Consider the following 21,400-nt stretch of genomic DNA (forward strand, 5'->3'; position numbering starts at 1 on the left):
GTGGGGAGATGTGGGGCTGGGTCCTGAATCTGAGGGTGATTAACTCCCCGTAACTTCTTTTCCTAATCTGTAAAAGGATAGTGACAGTGAGACACTGTGATGGCGTTAATATTTTGGAAAACATCCACATGTTTTTTTCCTTTGCCTTTCTGAGTGTGTCAACTACTTCCTACCTGTCCAGCCTAATACACAGGCAGATTGTCTTGGTAGGGGGTGGAGATCTGAGAAAGAGATTAGAATTTGTGTCCGAAGGTTTACAAAGAGGAAGAAGAAGTCAATATTTAGATTCTGACATTCAAGATGGAGTTATGTAGCAAGACCATTACTATGAGATAGTATTTCTATTTTTCTTTATCCACTCCCACCCTGCCTCTCCCCACACCTCATAGTAGCATGAGAAAAACCAGATATGGAAGTTTCAGGTCATAAAAGTTATCTTATAATTTAGAAAATAGGCCTTGTACCTATGACAGCCAGGCCATGAGGCTTAGAGCTCTGTGGTAGAATGAGGATGTGTTAGGGAAAAACAAAGAAAATCCCTCCCCTCTTTGGCTGAGGACATTATAAAAAGGAGAGCAAGAAAGAGAAGAGAGAAATGGGCTTGAGGTGGGTGCAGAGAAGGGGTGCATGGATCCCAAGGGCAAGGAGAGGAGCTTCTTTCAATTTCCCTCCTTTCCAGCAACTACTTTGAGACAAGAGTTGTCACTGGGCGGTAGGAAAGGGGAGGGACAGATGCAAGTTCAATGGATGTGGGCGAGGCCAAGGCCACAGAACCCAGAAAAACAACTCATCCGCATTCGTTTCCTCACTGACTATAAAAGAATAGAAAAGGAAGGGCTTCAGTGACTGGCTGCTTGGCTGACTTACAGCAGTCAGACTCTGACAGGATCATGGCTATGATGGAGGCCCAGGGGGGACCCAGCCCGGGGCAGACCTGCGTGCTGATCCTGATCTTCACAGTGCTCCTGCAGTCCCTCTGTGCAGCTGTAACTTACGTGTACTTCACCAACGAGCTGAAGCAGGTCAGTGCAGGGCAGTGCACTGGGTCTCGGGGGCGCTTAGCAACTGTCTGGTTACCTGCTTCTCCTTTGCATGTCAGCTTGCTCCTCTCTGAAGACTTCACTGCTTCCTTTCTCAGTGGGTGCACTCTAACTGCTAAATTGCATAATCACTGAGGTCCTCGCAAAAGTGTAAGTTCAAGAAATTGTGTAAACTAAGTGCAGTGACAGAACTGGCTCCACTAGTTACTAGCAGATGTGGGCAACAAAACTCCTAAGGGATTTTTGGTTTTTAAAAGTATGCATATTTTATAATATTAGCCATTGCAACTGTTCATGAAAGCTTTCTGCTAAATGCTTTATAGTTCTTTTTTCTTTTCCAAACTTTTATTTGTGCACATTCAATTGAAAAAGATAACTTTTACAGGTTCTTTGGTGCCCATATTCAGCATACAAAAATGTAAAAGACTATTCACAAATAAAACACATTAGCTCAAAATAGAAAAAAATAACAATGACAACAATAAAACAACCTAAGGTAGCGCACACTGTGACAGCTCTGCTTATGGGGACGTGAGAATTACTGCGAAAATAAATAGAATGGCCTTTTGTAAAAGCAGCAATGGTATGTCTTGTAAACTTCCTTTTTTATGTTACAGCAAGGTTTGGAATAAAATCCACAGGGACTGGAGCTTACATGGCAGCCATGAATAAATAAAAGAGTCTGTTTCCTCAATTACCATTGGTCCAGTTTTCCTTTTGAGTCCAAAGTGCAGCAGGTTTTAAAAGGTGCTCAGTTAGAGATTCTAACCAATTAAGTGGTGAATGATAAAATTTCTTTCCTGCTTTCAAACACAAATGGGTAAATCTGTTCCACAGCAGTAGCAACAGCCTTTAAACAGGGCCTTATTACTGTGATACTTCCTGTCGAAAAAATCTGTAAGGTAGCTCTTAGAGTCTTTATCCAACAGCACACAGCAGGATGAAGTTCAGGTTCGTAACTCACATGAGGTCTATTGTTCTTTGTGAATTCTGGCAAACAGATTTCTTTATTTTTTAGTTTTTTTATTTTACTTTAAGTTCTGGGATACATGTGCAGAACGTGCAGGTTCGTTACATAGGTATACATGTGCCATGGTGGTTTGCTGCACCCATCAACCCATCACCTAGGTTGTAAGCCCCACATTCATTAGGTATTTGTCCTAATGCTCTCCCTCCCCTTGCCACCCACCCCCTGGCAAGCCCCAGTGTGTGATATTCCCCTCCCTGTGTCCATATGTTCTCATTGTTCATTATAAGTGAGAACATGCAGTGTTTGGTTTTCTGTTCCTGTGTTAATTTGCTGAGAATGATAGTTTCCAGCTTCATCCGTGTCTCTGCAAAGGACATGATCTCATTCTTTTTTATGGCTGCATAGTATTCCATACTATGTAGTATATGTATATGTGTATATGTGGTATATGTATATGTAGTATGTGTATATGTGCCACATATTCTTTATCCAGTCTATCACTGATGAGCATTTGGGTTGATTCCAAGTCTTTGCTATTGTAAATGGTGCTGCAATAAACATATGTGTGCATGTGTCTCTATAGCAGAATGATTTATAACCCTTTGGGTGTATACCCTGTAATGGGATTGCTGGGTTGAATGGTATTTCTGGTTCTAGATCCTTGAGGAATTGCCATACTGTCTTCCACAATGGTTGAACTAATTTATTCTCCCACCAACGGTGTAAAAGCATTCCTGTTTCTCCACATCCTTCCAGCATCTGTTGTTTTCTGACTTTTTAATAACTACCATTCTAACTGGAGTGAGATGGGATCTCATTGTGGTTTTGATTTGCATTTCTTGAATGACCAGTGATGATGAACTTTTTTTCATGTGTTTGTTGGCTACATAAATGTCTTCTTTTGAGAAGTATCTGTTCCTATCTTTTGCCCACTTTTTATGTGGTTGTTTGTTTTTTCTTGTCAATTTGTTTTACAAGAAACAAATTCCTTGTGTATTCTGCATATTAGACCTTTGTCAGATGGGTAGATTGTAAAAATTTTCTCCTATTCCGTAGGTTGCCTGTTCACTCTGATAGTAGTTTCTTCTGCTGTGCAGAAGCTCTTTAGTTTAGTTAGATCCCATTTATCAATTTTGACTTCTGTGCAATTCCTTTTAGTGTTTTAGTCATGAAGTTTTTGCCCATGCCTGTGTCTTGAATGGTATTGCCTAGGTTTTCTTCTGGGGTTTTTATGGTTTTAGGTTTTACGTTTAAGTCTTTAATCCATCTTGAGTTAATTATTAGAAGCTATAAGGAAGGGGCTCAGTTTCTGTTTTCTGCATATGACTAGCCAGTTTTCCCAGCACCATTTATTAAATAGGGAATCTTTTCCCCATTGCTTGTTTTTGTCAGGTTTGTCAAAGATCAGGTGGTTGTGGATGTGTGGTGTTTTTTCTGAGGCCTCTGTTCTGTTCCATTGGTCTATATATCTGTTTTGGTACCAGTAGCATGCTGTTTTGGTTACTGTAGCCATCTTCCCTGCTTTGCTGTTCCGAGTTGGAGTTACAGTTCTTGACTCATGAATTCTTGAGGGTTAAGGTAGCTGTATCAGAGTTGTGTCTGCTTCTGTTCACCGGTATAACTCTGGGTCTAGCATGTGGTTCCCAAGTAACCACTAATACTAATACTTGTGGTTCACTAAATACTTGTTGAATGAATGAACAGCCTTTGCCAATGCAGTAGGCACCACGAATATGCAGGCAACAAGGGCAGAGTCAGGCTCAACCCAAAGCCAGGCTCTAAATCACTGAACACTCCCGTTTTGTATTCCAGATGTAGCTAGTCCTGGTGAAGTTTCACACCTTTGAAATGTTTTGCTTTTAGGTATGAGGCATTCCTGTGTTGACAGTAAGTGAGAATACAAAGGACTGGCATTCTGCCTATTCCTGGGGCACAGGCATGTCATGGGTAAAATCCATAATAAAGAAGTTATCAAATAGACACAGCTGTTCATGATAAAACAATTGAAAAGCAAACTGCCAGTCTCTGCCTATGGATGGTCCATGTACAAATTGAAGTATCTTTGGTAGAAACAAACAAACAAATACTTAGTGCCACTTTAATTTATGATTTTCTCGATGAAAATCCCTGGAACTATGACTCCAAAATTGCTGAAAATAAACCAACTCGGTTTTGGACTTCTAATATATATTTTAACTCATTGTATATTAAATAGTAGAGAATTATGAGCTACAAGGAACTTCAGATCCTCCCCCTACCACCACAACCACATTTTTACAGATGAGGAGACAAGAAATAATGTACTCATGTTCAGACAAGGCTTTGGAGGCAGTGCTGGGGTGACTAGCACCCAGGTCTGTAGTCTCTTCCCTCCATAGTGGGATGTCCACAGGTTTAACCTATGTACACCTTGTAATGTACAGTGCTTGCACAGTCCATCCTGTAGCACCAACTCTGCCAGCTGACTAGGAAATGAAAGACTAAGGATCTCAGAAAAGTATAAATTGTGTAAAAGACATAGAGTGGTAACTATTTGCTAGGGAACTACAGTTTGCATATCCTGTGGAGTGTAAGTTTGGTTATCTCAATCAGTCAGAAATTTTTCTTTTGGAAATGGATGAGGCAGACTCTTGTTTTATTTGCAAGTAATTGTGAAAATTATGGCTACCATTAGATGACCAGTAAAGTCAGGTTTATTGTAGGCACATTTAGAAAAGAGTTTCTTTTGTAACAAAAAAAATGTTCATGAAACTATAGTCATACCTTTAGCTTTAAGTCTACACGAGAGACTGGCACCAATTTGGAGCCAGAATTTCCTAACCTTTCTTAACTTTACAGCATAAACAGAGTAAAGCTGTTACTCCATACCCAAGTAGCTCCATCAATTTGCTCACATTGCAAGTTGGGACTAATTTTAAGATTGAATCAACCAGTTATTTACTCAACTGACTCATGCAATTGTCTGTATATATAATCAAATTTCTTTTTCAATTCTACTATAAAAATGGAAATTTCATATAAGGCTTAAGATCTTCCCACTTGCACACATTTTTCCTAATTGCATTTTGACATATGAATACATATACATTAGGCATGCAGAAGAATTCATTGAGAGTGCAAGAAAGCTAGGAGAATTACAGATATTGAGCAATTGCTGTGTACCAGGAACTTTGAAAAGTATTGCCTGATTTCAATTCTCATAACAATTCTATAACGTAAGTATAATTACCCCATATTATAGATGAACAAACTAAGGCTGAGGTGAAGTTAAGAGATTTGTTCAAGATTACAAAACTAGTAAAAGGTAAAGCCTGATTTTGAACCCAGGCATGAAGGAGGTACTCAATAAATTGAAGCACCTACTTTTTTTTTTAATATACTTTTTTCAATACATTACAATGCTATTTTTATAGTAGCATTGTAATTCCTGCTGAAAAGTCTCCTGAAGGTGTCACTTTCTTCATCAGAAATTTTCCAAAGGGAAAGTATATTTGAATCTTCTGTGTAGACTTTGGAAAAGTATATTCAACTTAAGTATTAATTTCTTAAAATTGAATATAGGCTCCACTTTGGCTGGTGAAATTTTGTAGAAGATACAGTCTGCAAGGATTATAGGATGTAAGGGTTAAGGAAGGCTTCATAACATTGGATTGGATCTTCACAAATAAGCCTGTAGACCAGCAAACATGAACAACAAATATGGGCTGAGCCCCCAAAGTCTGTGTCCCTCTGAGAAAGTTTTATGATAAGGGAATGGCCTATCACTGTGGCATCATAGATGGGGAGGAAAAAGGAGAAGGGATTCCTCTCCACAGATCTCCGTAAATGATCCTTTATGCTATTTGCAGTTTGCAGAAAATGATTGCCAGAGACTAATGTCTGGGCAGTAGAGAGGGTCAGTGCTGCCATCTTGAAGTCTACCTTGCTGAGTCTACCCTGCTGACCTCAAGCCCCATCAAGGACTGGTTGACCCTGGCCTAGATAACTACCATGTTTGTAACAGCACCAAGAGCAGTCACCATGGAAATCCACTTTTCAGAACCAAGGGCTTCTGGAGCTGAAGAACAGGCACCCAGTGCAAGAGCTTTCTTTTCAGAGGCACGCAAATGAAAATAACCCCCACACGCTACCTTCCGCCCCCAGTGCCCAAGTGTGGTTAGTTAGAGAATATAGCCTCAGCCTGTGATATGCTGCAGGAAACTCATACTTTGAAGTGGAAAGGATGGGAGGAGGCAGGGGGAGACATATCATCTTAATTATCATTCTTGGAATAACCACAGCACCCCACGTCAACTCACCATGTGTCTAGTCACCAGCATTGGCCAAGTTCTATAGAAGAAACTACCAAAATTCATGATGCAGGAAACATGTGAGGGTGGAGAGGGTGATTGAGGCTTCCTCTCTGGATTTCTATTGTTCAGAAAACAGTAGAAAGAGAAACACCAAAATGACAATGTGATCTCTAGATGGTATGATTATGGGTGCTTTTTTTCTTTTTCTTTTTCTATGTTTTACAAATTTTCTACAGGGAATGTCATAAAAATATCCACGCTATCCATATGTAATTTTCATACAGATTTCAAGAACACAACATTTTTATATAGTCTTATGAGAAAACAACCATACTCAAAATTATGCACACACATAGTATGATCTCACCTCCATAAACAAGAGAGATCATCCAAAGGTTAACTAGGAGGTGGGAATATAGATGCCATTAGTGGTTGTTTCAGTTTTTTGTTTGTTATTGTGATTTACTTATTTAGTTTTTGGAGGGTTTTTTTTTTCTTTTAGAAAAGCGTTCTTTACTTTTCCATGCTTCCCAACTTGCCTGTGTATCCTGAATGTATCCAGGCTTTATAAACTCCTGGGTAATAATGTAGCTACATTAGCTTATCAACCTCCCATCCACTTATACCCAGGACCTCACTCAGTTTTCCAGGTTCCCCCCACCTCCTCCTGAAAGTATTTCTGGAAAATACCAGAAGGGATCACAGGCTGTAGCCAGCAATTGGTACTAAACTGGGCTGGTCCTGTGGCTCAAGCTCCACTACCACCATCCATGTCAAATTCCACCTCAGTTGACAAGTTGTTGCCTGCTGCCATTACTGCCTGATCACAGGTAGCTGTCAACTGTGCACCTTGCCTCTCATGGCTGGAGCCTCCCATCTTCAGCCATTTCCTGCTGAGACAGCTTACAGCTGATGTGAAGTAAAAAGGCATACTTCTCCCTCCTTTCTGTGTCAGGCACACCTTTTTGCCCCAACAAGTTAGAGAGACTTGTGAGCCTGCTTGTTCAGTGTAATCAAACCGAAGCTTGGCCAGAGTCCACTCATACTGGGTGAACTGGGACGTGTCCAGGGAAAGTTCGCTCTTCCTGGAACTACCCTCAGGCCTTGTAGCTGATCCCAGTTTCTCGTCTCTTCCTTCATGATCCTTTCCCACAGTTTGCTAGACATGCTTTCGTATTTCTGAATCATATGTGACTGAGTGCCTTCCTTGGAAAGGTTTTGCATCTCCCAAGTCAATTGGAGTTGCAACTAGATGTCTACAGGTGGGGCAGGCAGGGGCAAGGAAATGTACCTAAGTCCACGGCCAGTCATATCTCAACTTGGGCAGCCCCAGCTTCACCTCCAACTACATATACTATGGGAATGTTTTTCTCTTGTTGTTTAAAAGAAGAAGAAAGAAAATAAACATTTGTTTAAAAGTAAATGAATGATCTATGACAGGGTGTGTGGAAGAAATTTATTAACTCAAGTTTGCACTTTTGCATTTGAGGGACCTTGGCCAGATGTCCAAGGGTTACATGGCTGAGTACAGAACTGTGTGATTTTGGCTAGGACCGCTCATGAACAGTTCAGATATTCTGATTTAAAATGAGATCGTCTTTCTATAGAAAGGAGTGAATCATCATTCAATTTGATCCTCCCTTCAAGCTTTGCAGCACCTTAGTTCAAATAACAGATTAAAATTGCCATTTTCTCATTTATTTCCCCAGGTAGAGTCAATTCAGCAGATTTTTTCAGGGAAATAACGTCTCTTCCATCCCACTTGTTAAAACAAAACAAAACAGAAGAGAAAATCCTTCTGGCTTTGTTTGGACCTTCTGTTTCCTGTATTCCTTGATTAAACAATGATCAGCCTGAAGAGTTCTGGGTGGTTTGGGGTGTGTGTGTTTGTGTGTGCTTATAACATCAAGCAAGGATTTGTTGATGAGAGTGAGGAATTTGTTGACAATGATCTGGCTATTGCCATTGTTTACTTTCAAGCAGAAACAGGGAGAAAACCTTCAAAGAGTATTTAAAGTCTCTGCCAATAAATCCCTAGTTAGTGTAAACATTTAATGAAACAGCGTTCAGATTTCTAGCGGCAACATGGTCCAGATTCTGCCATTCAGAGGAGTAGAAATCAGATCAGTAACTAGAATCTACTTAGCTAGCCACAGCTCAGATCAAGAAACAGAACATAACCCCCTCCCAAATGATTTGGCTGTTTTTTATTTAGGATCCTAAAATTTAAACTGACTCCACTACCAACCTTGTATCTAGGTAGGTTTCCAGCTTCAAAACGGGATACATACCGTTGCAGAGCTGGAAGAGACCTCAGAATCACCATAGTGAACCGGCTCGAAACTAATGAACAGACACAGGAGAATGGAAGCAACTTGTCAAGAAAAGCACAGCTGTTTAGTAAGGGAGGCAGGGAAGGACACTGTGACTCCAGATGCCTGACTCACACCTGCATCCTTTCCACCATATCCAGCTGCTTACTTTTATTCTCTTTCTCTCTCTTTTTTTTTTTTAAGGACTAAGGAGAGCATGCTTACTTTTATTTCAGACAGGAACTTACTCAATGTGCCAAAACGTCTCTAAGTCTGCTATCAGTTTCTGTTGTCTTAACTTCCAAATGAACAAAAATAAAAAGCACTTATGCAAAATATTGTGTTATATTCCATCTCAACCCAGATGCAGGACAAGTACTCCAAAAGTGGCATTGCTTGTTTCTTGAAAGAAGATGACAGTTCTTGGGATCCCAATGACGAAGAGAGTATGAAGAGCCCCTGCTGGCAAGTCAAGTGGCAACTCCGTCAACTCGTTAGAAAGGTATGTAATCTCACCAGGTGACCTCACCAGTAGGCAGATAAGGCCAGAAGAATTCCTTAAAGTGAAGGAATCTTTAAGATAATCAAGCCTAGACTCTGCATTTTACAAATAAGAAAACTTAGGCCCAGAGTATTTAAGTAATTTCCCCCAAATTCACAGAACTAGGAAAATGGGGCATAGCACCAAAAGGCAGGGCCTGGCCAACTCCTGATCTAGAGTTCATTCCTCTGCCCCAGACAGACTCCACATCTAGTCTAATCTTTTGATCTCACATTATGGAAACTGAGGCACACACAGGGTAATGAAGAGAAGGTCACAAAGTCATAAAGAATGTGTGAGATTTTTTTTCATTCAAAAGATAAAGGAGATCAAATAATGATGTTTTATATTCTTCCCACATTACCGATGTCTGGAATTAAATATTTATTTTTGTATGCATACAGAGATGAAGGAAGAGGAAAGTAAGAGGGAAGAAAGAGGAAAGGAAGGGAAGGGAAGAAAGAGATACTCTGAGAATTTGAAGGTGGTTTTTTCTTAATTTACAGCCAATAAATAACAAATTACAAAAAGTATCTGTTTATGGAAGTTGCTTAAACAGGACCTCCAGCAGAAACATGTTAGTTAACGGCTTATTTTACTAAATGTGGCAGAGTGACAGATCAAATCAAGTTTCTTCTCTTAGGCTCTTCTTTCTTTGTAAAATGGCATTTAATAATATTTGCGGCCGGGTGTAGTGGCTCATGCCTATAATCCCAACACTTTGGAAGGCTGAGGCAGGCAGATGAGGTCAGGAGTTGAAGACCAGCCTAGCCAACATGGTGAAATCCCATCTCTACTAAAAATACAAAAATTAGCAAAGTGTGGTGGTGCGTGCCTGTACTCCCAGCTACTTGGGAGGCTGAGACAGGAGAATTGCTTGAACCCAAGAGGCAGAGATTGCAGTGGGCTGAGATTGTGCCACTGCACTCCAGCCTGGGCAACAGAACATGACTCTACCTCAAAAACCAAAATAAATAAATGAATAAATAAATAAATAAATAAATAAATAAATAAATAATAAATTGCTTCTGCCTATGTAAAAATATGAGATGAGAACATGACTATAAAAATACTCTGTAAACTATGAAGTACCACATACACCACCATTGTTTAAAGACATTAACTGGGGGAATTCCCAGGGTAGGAGGAGAATGTGTTTTACACATGTTTGTAAGTCCATTGTTTGGTGCTCTGCATCTGTTTCTCCATATAAATACTGTTATATTGGTGGTTAGGGATCAAGTTTATAATCCTGAGCTGTTTTCACAATAGAGCCTTGACATACGTAAGATGCTATTTCTATGGGAAATGAAACTAGATTTCCTCCTAGGAGTCCTAGAAACATAGCTGCTCTGTGGCTGCCCTGGCAGCGTGGCCCTGGGCAGGGGGACCCACTCCACACAAGCTATACGGAAGCAACTGTGATTCCACCACTGCAAATGACAGCGAGTGCTCAGAGGGCAAGGACCAGGAGACTAGGAAAAGCCTGGGCTGGAGAAGGGTCCTGAGGAAGCTGAGAAATGAAACTCCCAAGTTCCTGGGATAGGAGCTTGGGGAGGATGGAAGTGCAATTGTCCAGCAGGGGAGAGCGACTCAGAACTACGGTAGAAATCTGGAGACTGAGGAGAGGGCTGGGTGCTGTGGACAGGGAGTGGGGAGATAAGAGAAATAGTGAGGACATTTCTTTTTCCTGCTATTCCTGCCATTCTCCCTCCCATTCTCACATCCTGCTACCAACTAGAATAGCGAGAAGCTGGGAGAATAGGTGAGAATGTGGGAAAAATAATTCTCTTTTTTTTTCAGGCACATTAGTCGAACGGACTTATTCCAGTAAATATCCTATGCCCATTATCTCATTTAATCATCACGACAGCTCTGAATAATAAGTCATTATTATCCTCTTAAATATATTTTTAAAATAGATTAATAAATTGAAGTTTAGATCAGTTAAATAGCTTGAGCAGTCTCACAGAGCCAGTAACTGAAACATTTGAACGCAGGGCATCTGGCCATGCTTCTAGTCACTCTTTTTATTTTGCCTCCCACATTGTAGGAAAGTCCCTTTTCTTTCTCCTGCTGCTTCCCCTTCTTTCCTTCCTTTCTGTTGCAGAATAAGAGAAAGAGAGAATAAGAGTGGGAAAGAGAGACACACAGAGAGAAATGAGAGAGAGAGAGATAAGAGAGAATGCTGTGGTTTTCTCTCACTTCCCCTTCCTGTATGTCAGTGCCCAGAGAACTGATTACAGTCAGTCCACCACCACCAACCCTGACCCCATTATCTGGTATCAGGGCTTGAGGTGGAGGGAGAAGCAGAGAGCTTCTGCTTTGGGGTGGAAGTACAGAGAACGCAAGTTTCTGACAGTTGCAACATTAACTAGAGTGATTGGGAAAGAGGGCAGTGATGGGAGAAGGTGGCAGGAGGGACACAGCTGAATTCAGAATCCGTGGATGAGCCAAGTCAGGATCTTCCCAGTTAATAGAAAGGTTTGCTTTTCACTGTTTCTTATTGGTTTTCCCCATTGGTTAGTACAAAGGGAGGGGGAGGTTACTAGATATTTAGCAAATATATGGGAAGGTGGTAAAATATCTTTTTGTTGAGAATGGCTCAGCCACATTCTCAGAAGTGAAAGAATGACATGGTGTTGTCAGGTTATACCTTGATAGGCTATGTATGTCTGTGGGCATCCTGAGAGAGAGGAAGTGTGCCCTACGTCTTGAGGCTTGGGTCTGTCCAATAATTTTAAGCCTCTGGGCTCTGTTACCCAGTGCACTTATACACACACACACGAAGGTGCACGTACACCCTACACACAGAAAGTGACATGACATGGCTGCCACACCTATCAGCCACATTTGGCTGAATTCACATGGCAGATGGCTTCTTCCTCCTGCACTGCTCCAGGTGTGACCTTTCCAAGACTTCATCCAGCAACAGAACTTTCCCAGGTAGAGGACCATCCCTTGATTACGGTGTGGGGACAGCTATTTCAATAGTCATCCCAGCTCCCACACCACCCCTTACAGACCCTATGCTTGACCAACTTAAAGCTTCCTAGATTGATAATGCATGTAGAAATTTCCTTTAGATATCAGCAAGAAGATCCATAGGCATTCTATTGTCAGTTTAAATTTTTAGGGAAATTAATAAGCTTTATTTAATAATATTTGCAGATGATTTTGAGAACCTCTGAGGAAACCATTTCTACAGTTCAAGGTACTATCTTTTTTGTTGTTATTTTAATTTTTTACTGTCATCTTCATGACAGGTGGTGAATAGTTCTCCATTCTCCTCTCTGTTCTCATCCACTCCTCCATCCTCTGATCTGCTGCTCTGTATCTCAAGCCACTTGTTGATTCTATTTCCCTCTTTACATTGGCAGCTAGGAAACTCAGAATCAAATCTGTGGCCCACCTATGGTCAGAACTTTATTTCAGCTTAATTTTATTCTGCCCCATGAATTTTTCTTTTTCCTTAATTTCTTCACTTATTTGTTTCTACCTTCTAATGTGTTACAAACAAGCCATCTTAAATCATTTCTGGGAAACTGAGAGAAATAAATGAAATCCCTTAAAGTTACCCTTCTTTGTTTCAGGCTACCACTGGGTTCCAGGTCTTTCTTTACGAAAGCCTCCTCCTCCATCATCCCTTTCCCAACAATCTTTCTACCCATCCACGATCCTCATCCTGTGGTCTTCATGCCACACCACCCTCTTGTTCATGGTCAGCAGCCTTCTCTTGACCCACCTCTCTGTTCAGTACTATTGCCCAGGCTGGCTTCTTTAGCCTTCCATCTGACACTCCCTCATCCTTCACAGCTCATGTAATTGTCACCTCTTCAGAGAGGGCTTCTGTGGACACCTTTCTAAGTAAATTCCCTGCACTCTGTTATTTTTATCACACATACCTTGTTCATTTCCTTTCAGTTATTTTTTAAATGTTATTCTTTTCCAATGCAATAAACTTCTTCATCACTTGGCACCCCCATTTTCCTTTATTAAATATGTTTTCTTAAATATAAAGGACAGAATCTGGTCCTGGGGTCTAAGCCTTCTTTCTTATCATTTCTCCAAAGATGAAAGCAGTAGTCAGAATGTTGAACACTCCACCTGTTCGGATGATTCATACCAGATTAATGGTCTATAGCAGATAGATGCATGTACTGTTTTCAGTGTTGGAAGAATAAAATTCTTTGTTATTCATCTCAGTAAGATGAAACACTACTCTGTATACCAAGATATATCCATGGTACATCGATACACATATTTGCAAGTTTCTTTTCTGGGAGGTGTTTAATATAACCAGTAGGAAATTTCCTCTTTTAAAATTTTGCTTTCAAATCTAGGCTTTCCTATCCATATGCTTGAAATGACCTTAACAAATCTGTTGCCCAGGCTGGAGCGCAGTGGTGCGATCATGGCTCACTGCAGCCTCAACTTCCTGGCCTCAAGCAATCCTCCCACCTCAGTTTCCCGAATAGCAGGGCTATAGGCACAGGCCAACACACCTGGCTGATTTTTCTATTTTTTATAGAGACAAGGGTTCACTATGTCGCCCAGGCTAATCTCAAACTCTTAGGCTAAGCGATCCACCCATTTTGGCCTTCAAATTATCACTTTCTAATTCATATTTTCTGTAGAAGGCTGTAAGTCCCTTGAGGACATGGTCAGTGAAGTCAGTGATTAATATCTGTGGCCCTTTAGGGTGTAGTGCCTTACCCTAGCACTGTCTGTTTGATGAAAGAATATAATTTATCTTACAACCAATGTAAGCACTCTTGGGAAGTATGAACTGATTTTTTAGAGAAAGTCATTTGTTACATTTCTTTTCCGTTTTTTTTTTAAGTTTTATTTTTTGATGGAGTCTCACTCTGTCGCCCAGGCTGGAGTGCAGTGGTGCAATCTCTGCTCACTGCAAGTTCCACCTCCTGGGTTCACAGCATTCTTCTGCCTCAGCCTCCTGAGTAGCTGGGACTATAGGCTCCCGCCACCACGCCTGGCTAATTTTTTTGTATTTTCAGTAGAGACTGGGTCGCACCATGTTAGCCAGGATGGTCTCCATCTCCTGACATGACCCGCCCACCTCAGCCTCCCAAAGTGCTGGGATTACAGGCATGAGCCACCGTGCCCAGCCTACATTTCTGTTTCTTTAAGGCTACTCCAAAATACTCTGGACGGTGATCAATAAATGTTGTTTATTGTGATCTAGTGAATTCGCAACTTATATGCTTGTATACTCAATATCATAACCAGAATGTCAATTCCTGTTCTTTCTTTTTGGAAGGGTGGTTGCAGGATGACTGTTGGATACCAGTTTGCCGCATCTAAGGGCAATTGTTATAATTGCTACTGCTTTAGAATCTACAGTAGTTAGCATAGAGAAAGGAAAATTGAGATGACAAAAATTGGTACCACTCTGTTTATTTCTGTATGTAATTCAAGGTGGAAATTTGCCAATACGTGGTTATTTGCATACTTTAACTCAGCAGCATTATTACATGTCTACAGTTATTTCTTTATTTATATTTTTGGAAAAGGGATAGAATCTTCACTTTGTTGTATTCTCTTTGGACCTTACCTGTGAGACACTGATAAATTATAATCCATGTTACTGCTTATTCTTCCCGTGTAAAGTACTTTTCAAGTTGATCATAAGCTGAGGTAGGCTGATCATAATATCAAACTGTTATTTTTATGAAAACTCATGGAATCAACTTTGGAAGCCCAGTATGCTTACAATGACTGATTGACAACACCTATGAACAGCAATGTATTTGAGAACTAGTGTGGCAAGTGTTGATGATTCTTTATCATTTCTCTTTTAGAAAAGCAACAAAATACTTCTCCCCTAGTGAGAGAAAGAGGTCCTCAGAGAGTAGCAGCTCACATAACTGGGACCAGAGGAAGAAGCAACACATTGTCTTCTCCAAGTAAGAAAAACAACAAATAAGTGACTTAAGGGAAAATAATGGAAGGATTGTGCCAAGTAACTTATTTTTTAAATAATTTTACCTGAAATGTTTATATGGCTATCTACAAAATGCTCAGTATTAATCAGATCTCAGACTGACTGTTTTCAGATGCGAGATTACAGACAAATAGCTCCATTACTGCCATGACATAACTGGTCTCAGGAAAATTACAAAGTGGGAGAATTGGGTTTTTGCAGTTGCCAGGATCCCTTTTTTTTTTTTTTTCCTTCTTTGGAGTAATTTCCCTTTCTTTCTTTCTTTCTTTCTTTCTTTCTTTCTTTCTTTCTTTCTTTCTTTCTTTCTTTCTTTCTTTCTTTCTTTCTTTCTTCTTTCTTTCTTTCTTTCTTTCTTTCTCTTTCTTTCTGTCTTCCTTTTTTTCTTTCTTTCTTTTCTTTCTTTCATCTTTCTTTCTTTTTTTTATTTTTTTAGACAGAGTTTCGTTCTTGTTGCCCAGGCTGGAGTGCAGTGGCACTATCTCGGCTCACTGCAACCTCCGCCTCCTGGGTTCAAGCGATTCTCCTGCCTCAGCCTCCCAAGTACCTGGGATTGCAGGCATGCTCCACCACGCCTGGCTAATTTTGTATTTTTGGTAGAGACAGGATTTCTCCATGTTGGTCAGGCTGGTCTCAAACTTCCCACCTCAGGTGATCCACTTGCCTCCGTCTCCCAAAGTGCTGGGATTACAGGTGTGAACCACCGCACCCAGCCTTTCTCTGTTATGATTACTTCTTCCACCTCTTTGCACTTCTCTTCTTTGCTTGCCATCAAATCTCCCTTCTCTTTAAACGTTCTAAATCATTTACTATCACTATGGATCACTAGGTTCTCCTAGTGGCATTTATATTAAATTAAACCATAGGAGATTGCCAATATTTGACCATATTTTACTTACACAAATGCCAGTTTCATATAGTTTAACCATATATGTTACATTTAATTTATATCTAGGCAGAATACATGTTGATATGGTGCTATGTAATACTGTGCATTTTTGTTGTTGTTGTTGTTTGTTCTTTTTTTTTTTTTTTTTTTTGAGACGGAGTTTCACTTTTGTCGCGCAGGCTGGAGTGCAATGGTGCCATCTCGGCTCACTGCAACCTTTGCCTCCCCGTTTCAAGCGATTCTCCTGCCTCACCTACCCAAGTAGCTGGGATTACAAGCATGCACCACCACACCAGGCTGGTCTCAAACTCGACCTCAGCTGATCTGTCCCCCCTCAGCCTCCCAAAGTGCTGGAATTACAGGCGTGAGCCACCGCACCAGGCCTCTGTCCATGGGTCTTACAGCGTAAATGTCTAGGTTGGAATCGCACCTCCTCTTCACCTAGATGCATGTTTTGAGCAAATTACTTAACCCAGTCAAGCTTCAGTTTCTTCATATGCAAACTTGAGACAAATCTTAACTCACAAAATGATGCAAAATGTCTGATATTGTATGTACTCAAGAAATACTCACCTTTATTTTTATCAGAGGCTTTGTCCCATAAATTTGTCTAAAAATCTTTCAGACACCACTTAATAGATAAAAAGGTTGTTTGGGGGGGTTTTGGGTTGGTTGGTTGGTTTAGTTTCTTCTGGGTAGTTGCCTTCTTGACATTTTTGGACTCATGTTTTATAAATGATTGGCATGTTCTGCCTACAAGTGAGGGGATTATGATGATGTTACTGCTTGCTACTCATCAATAAATATAATTGGTTTACGCTCTGGAAAAGCCCAATTTTGCACCAACCATGGAGATAGGCTGGAAGTGTAAAGGAATATCATTTTGGAAGGCTCATTTTTCATTCAAAACCTTTGAGTGTGAAAGATTCAAGTATCTCAGAATCTTTAAATCTAGGCTCCCTTGCCAACTTTGTGCCTCTATTATTTTTGACTAGAGAAACCATCTGCTTGGATGTGCCTTTGACTCTGGAGAGCTGAGAGAGATCAAGGAGGGACCCAAAGAGTCCAAAAGGAATGGCAAGAACTTCTGAGATATAGGCCTAAAGAAATGGATACGTTCATTTAGGTTTCCTTCCGGATTGTCCACTTAAGTTCACCAGCACAAGAAGGGAGGAACGGATTCAGGGCAGAAGTTCTGCCCAGGAGTAACCATTGCTATCTAAGTGGGCCATCCCCTGTGCTACCATTCTAAGTGTGACACATGTGGCATGAGCAGCTGATAAGGTGTAAAAAGACAAGGGACTCCCAACAGTTCCCAATGTCACAATGATACAGGAGCCTCCTAATTTCTATGTGACTAGAATTTATAATCCACATAAGATTGAAGGAGGAAGAAGTTTGATATTAGATTGAAATCCCTGGCAATCCCAACAAAAATATAGGCTAACCACAGCTGCAAAGAAGCTCCTTGCTTTGCTACAAATTCCCTTCTGTTAACTCTCTTTCTCTCTAAATTTCCTACAGACTCCAAGAATGAAAAGGCTCTGGGCCGCAAAATAAACTCCTGGGAATCATCAAGGAGTGGGCTTTCATTCCTGAGCAACTTGCACTTGAGGAATGGCGAACTGGTCATCCAAGAAAAGGGGTTTTACTACATCTATTCCCAAACATACTTTCGATTTCAGGAGGAAATAAAAGAAAACACAAAGAACGACAAACAAATGGTGCAATATATTTACAAATACACAAGTTATCCTGACCCTATACTGCTGATGAAAAGCGCTAGAAATAGTTGTTGGTCTAAAGATGCAGAATACGGACTCTATTCCATCTATCAAGGGGGAATATTTGAGCTTAAGAAAGATGACAGAATTTTTGTTTCTGTAACAAATGAGCACTTGATAGACATGGACCATGAAGCCAGCTTTTTCGGGGCCTTTTTAGTTGGCTAACTGACCTGGAAAGAAAAAGCAATAACCTCAAAGTGACTATTCAGTTTTCAGGATGATACACTATGAAGATGTTTCAACAAATCTGACCAAAACAAACAAACAAACAAAAAACCTCTATGCAATCTGAGTAGAGCAGCCACAACCAAAAAAATTCTACCACACACACTGTTCTGAAAGTGACTCACTCATCCCAAGAAAATGAAATTGCCAGATAGATCTTTCAGGACTCTACCTCATATCAGTTTGCTAGCGGAAATCTAGAAGACTCTCAGCTTCCAAACATTAATGCAATGGTTAACATCTTCTGTCTTTATAATCTACTCTTTGCAAAGCTTGTAGAAGAAAGAGCAACAATCCATCTCTCAAGTAGTGTATCACAGTAGTAGCCTCCAGGTTTCCTTAAGGGACAACATTCCTAAGTCAAAAGAGAAAAGAGGCACCACTAAAAGATCACGGTTGGACTGATGCAGTGGCTCACGCCTGCAGTCCCAACACTTTGAGAACCCAAGGTGGGCAGATAACGAGGTCAAGAGATCAAGACCATAGTGACCAACATGGTGAAACCCCATCTCTACTAAAAGTACAAAAATTAGTTGGGTGTGTTGGTGCATGCCTGTAGTCCCAGTTACCTGGGAGGCTGAGGCAGGAGAATCGTTTGAACCCGGGAGGCGGAGGTTGCAGTGAGGTAAGATCACGCCACCGCACTCCAGCCTGGCAACAGAGCAAGACTTAGTTTCAAAATAATAATAATAATAATAAAAATTGTATATGTATGTGTTATTTTTTCAATAAAATTCTATATTACAGTGTATCATGCTTGTTTTAGTGCTCACATTTATTGTCGTTTTTGCTTTAGTACTCACTTGTTTCATAACATCAAGATTACTAAAAATGGGGGAAAAGACTTCCAATCTTTTTTTCATATCTTTTATCTGACACATATTACAAAAGAAAGAAATTTCTCACTTTTAATTTAATATGATCAAATGTATCAGTTCTTTTATTTATGGCTAATACTTTTGTTTTGGGTTGAGTTGTGCTGTGTCCTCAGGAAAGATATGTTGAAGTCCTACTCACCAGTACCTCAGAATATAACCTTATTTGGACATAGGGCCATTGTGAATATAACTAGTTAAGATAAGGTCATAGTGGAAAAGGATGGACCCTTAATACAATATGACTGGTATTCTTTTTTGTTGTTGTTTTTATTTTTATTATTATTTTTTTAGACGGAGTCTCTCTGTCACCCAGGCTGGAGTGCAATGGCACAATCTCGGTTCACTGCAAACTCCGCCTCCCAGGTTCAAGCGATTTTCCTGCCTCAGCCTCCCGAGTAGCTGGAAATTACAGGTGTGCACCACCATGCCCAGCTAAATTTTGTATTTTTAGTAGAGATGGGGTTTTGCCATGTTGGCCAGGCTGGTCTTGAACTCCTGACCTCAGGTGATCTGCCCCGCTTGGCCTTCCAAAGTGCTGGGATTACAGGTGTGAGCCACTGCACCTGGTCCACTGGCATTTTTGTAAGAAGATGGAAATTTGGGGCTGGGTGCTGTGGTTCACGCCTATAAATCCAGCACTTTGGGAGGCCGAGGTGGGTGGATCACGAAGTCAGGAGATCAAGACCATTCTGGCTAACACAGTGAAACCCCGACTCTACTAAAAATACAAAAAATTAGCCTGGCGAGGTTGTGGGTGCCTGTAATCCCAGCTGCTCGGGAGGCTGAGGCAGGAGAATGGCGTGAACCCGGGAGGCCGAGGTTGCAGTGAGCCGAGATCTCACCAGTGCACTCCAGCCTGGGTGACACAGCAAGACATCTCAAAAAAAAAAAAAAAGAAGAAGAAGGGGGAAATGTGGTTATTTGCTTACAAAGACACACAGGGAGAACACTGGTGATTACAGACACAGAATGGAGTGGTGCTGCTGGGAGCCAAAGGATGACCAAGGATTGACAGCCGTCATCAGAAGCTCGGAAGAAACAAGGAAGGATTGGTTTTACGCAATCTCAGAGGAAGCACGACCTTGCTGACACCTTGATTTCAGACTTCTGGGCTCCAGAGCTATAAGACAGTACCTTTCTGTTGTTGAAAACCACCTGCTTTGTGACATTGTGTTCCAGCAGCTGTAGGAAACTACCTTACCTTTCATGCCTTGTTCAAGAAATCTTTTGCACTATCATACAGATATCTAAAAAAATTAAAGTTTTTAGCCTTCATGGTTTGATAATGTCATTCAACTGTAATTTAATTTGTATATGAGGTGAGAAAGGAATCTAATTTTTTTTTTTTTTTTGAGATGGAGTCTTGCTGTGTTGCCCAGGCCGGAGTGCATGGCGCAATCACAGCTCACTGCAACTTCCACCTCCCGGGTTTAAGAAATTCTCTGCCTCAGCTCCCGAATAGCTGGGATTACAGGTGCATGCCACCACACCTAGCTAATTTTTTTTTTTTTTTTTTTTTTTTTTTTTTTTTTTGTATTTTTAGTAGAGCCGAGGTTTCACCATCTTGGCCAGGCTGGTCTTGAATTCCTGACCTCGTGATCCACCTGCCTCGGCCTCCCGAAGTGCGGAGATTACAGGCATGAGCCACCGTGCCCGGCCTAATTTTATGTTTTACCATATAAATAGCCAGTTGTCCAACACTGTATATTGATTGGTCCCTCATTTTCCCCACTGATTTTAATGTCTCTTCTATCATACACCAAGCTCTCGTGGTTCTGTTTCTGTGGGTATTTTTTAGCTATTGGTCTAGTTGTGCATTCCTGCTCTACGCCATATTTTTATTTAAAAATAATGGTAAACTATACTTAACATAAAATTTATCATTTTAATCCTTTGTGAGTGTACAATTCAGTGGCATTAAGTACACTGCCGCTGTTGTGCAACCATCACCACTATTCATATCCAGAAAGTTTTCATGATCCCAAAATGAAATGCTGCACATATTAAACAATAACATCCCTTGGCCGGGCGCGGAGGCTCACGCCTGTAATCCCAGCACTTTGGGAGGCCGAGGCGGGCGGATCACAAGGTCAGGAGATCGAGACCTTCCTGACTAACACGGTGAAACCCCGTCTCTACTAAAAATACAAAAAATTAGCCGGGCGTAGTGGTGGGCGCCTGTAGTCCCAGCTACTTGGGAGAGGCAGGAGAATGGCGTGAACCCGGGAGGCGGAGCTTGCAGTGACCTGAGGTCGCGCCACTGCACTCCAGCTTGGGCCACAGAGTGAGACTCCGTCTCAAAAAATAAATATAAATAAATAAATAAATAAACAAACAAACAAACAATAACATTCCATTACCCCCTGGTAACTACCATTCTCCTTAATTTGTCTATAATTTTAACTCACTTAAGTATCTCATATATTATGCAATATTTGCCCTTTTGTGACTGGCTTACTTCACTTAGTATAATGTCTTCAAGGTTCTTCTATGTTGCAGCATGT

At 40.8% G+C, this 21,400-nt stretch overlaps 1 protein-coding gene across 1 annotated transcript; it reads left to right on the plus strand.

Annotated features, from left to right (window-relative positions):
• Nucleotides 1-779: 779 nt before the first annotated feature.
• TNFSF10 (TNF superfamily member 10) lies at nucleotides 780-19,800 on the plus strand. The gene is made up of 5 exons (XM_007972092.3): nucleotides 780-1,022; nucleotides 8,979-9,116; nucleotides 12,327-12,369; nucleotides 14,978-15,082; nucleotides 17,531-19,800. The coding sequence occupies exons 1-5, from the start codon at nucleotides 891-893 to the stop codon at nucleotides 17,956-17,958; spliced, it is 846 nt and encodes a 281-aa protein (XP_007970283.1). The 5' UTR covers nucleotides 780-890; the 3' UTR covers nucleotides 17,959-19,800.
• The last annotated feature ends 1,600 nt before the right edge of the window (nucleotides 19,801-21,400 follow it).

The sequence above is a fragment of the Chlorocebus sabaeus genome, chromosome 15 (assembly GCF_047675955.1).
Source record: "Chlorocebus sabaeus isolate Y175 chromosome 15, mChlSab1.0.hap1, whole genome shotgun sequence".
Classification (NCBI taxonomy): Eukaryota; Metazoa; Chordata; class Mammalia; order Primates; family Cercopithecidae; genus Chlorocebus; species Chlorocebus sabaeus.

Coding starts and splice junctions, on each gene's coding strand:
- TNFSF10 (XM_007972092.3), top strand. CDS start 891: ATGGCTATGATGGAGGCCCAGGGGGGACCCAGCCCGGGGCAGACCTGC. Junction 9,117..12,326: donor TCCGTCAACTCGTTAGAAAG/GTATGTAATCTC, acceptor TAATATTTGCAG/ATGATTTTGAGAACCTCTGA. Junction 12,370..14,977: donor AACCATTTCTACAGTTCAAG/GTACTATCTTTT, acceptor TTTCTCTTTTAG/AAAAGCAACAAAATACTTCT.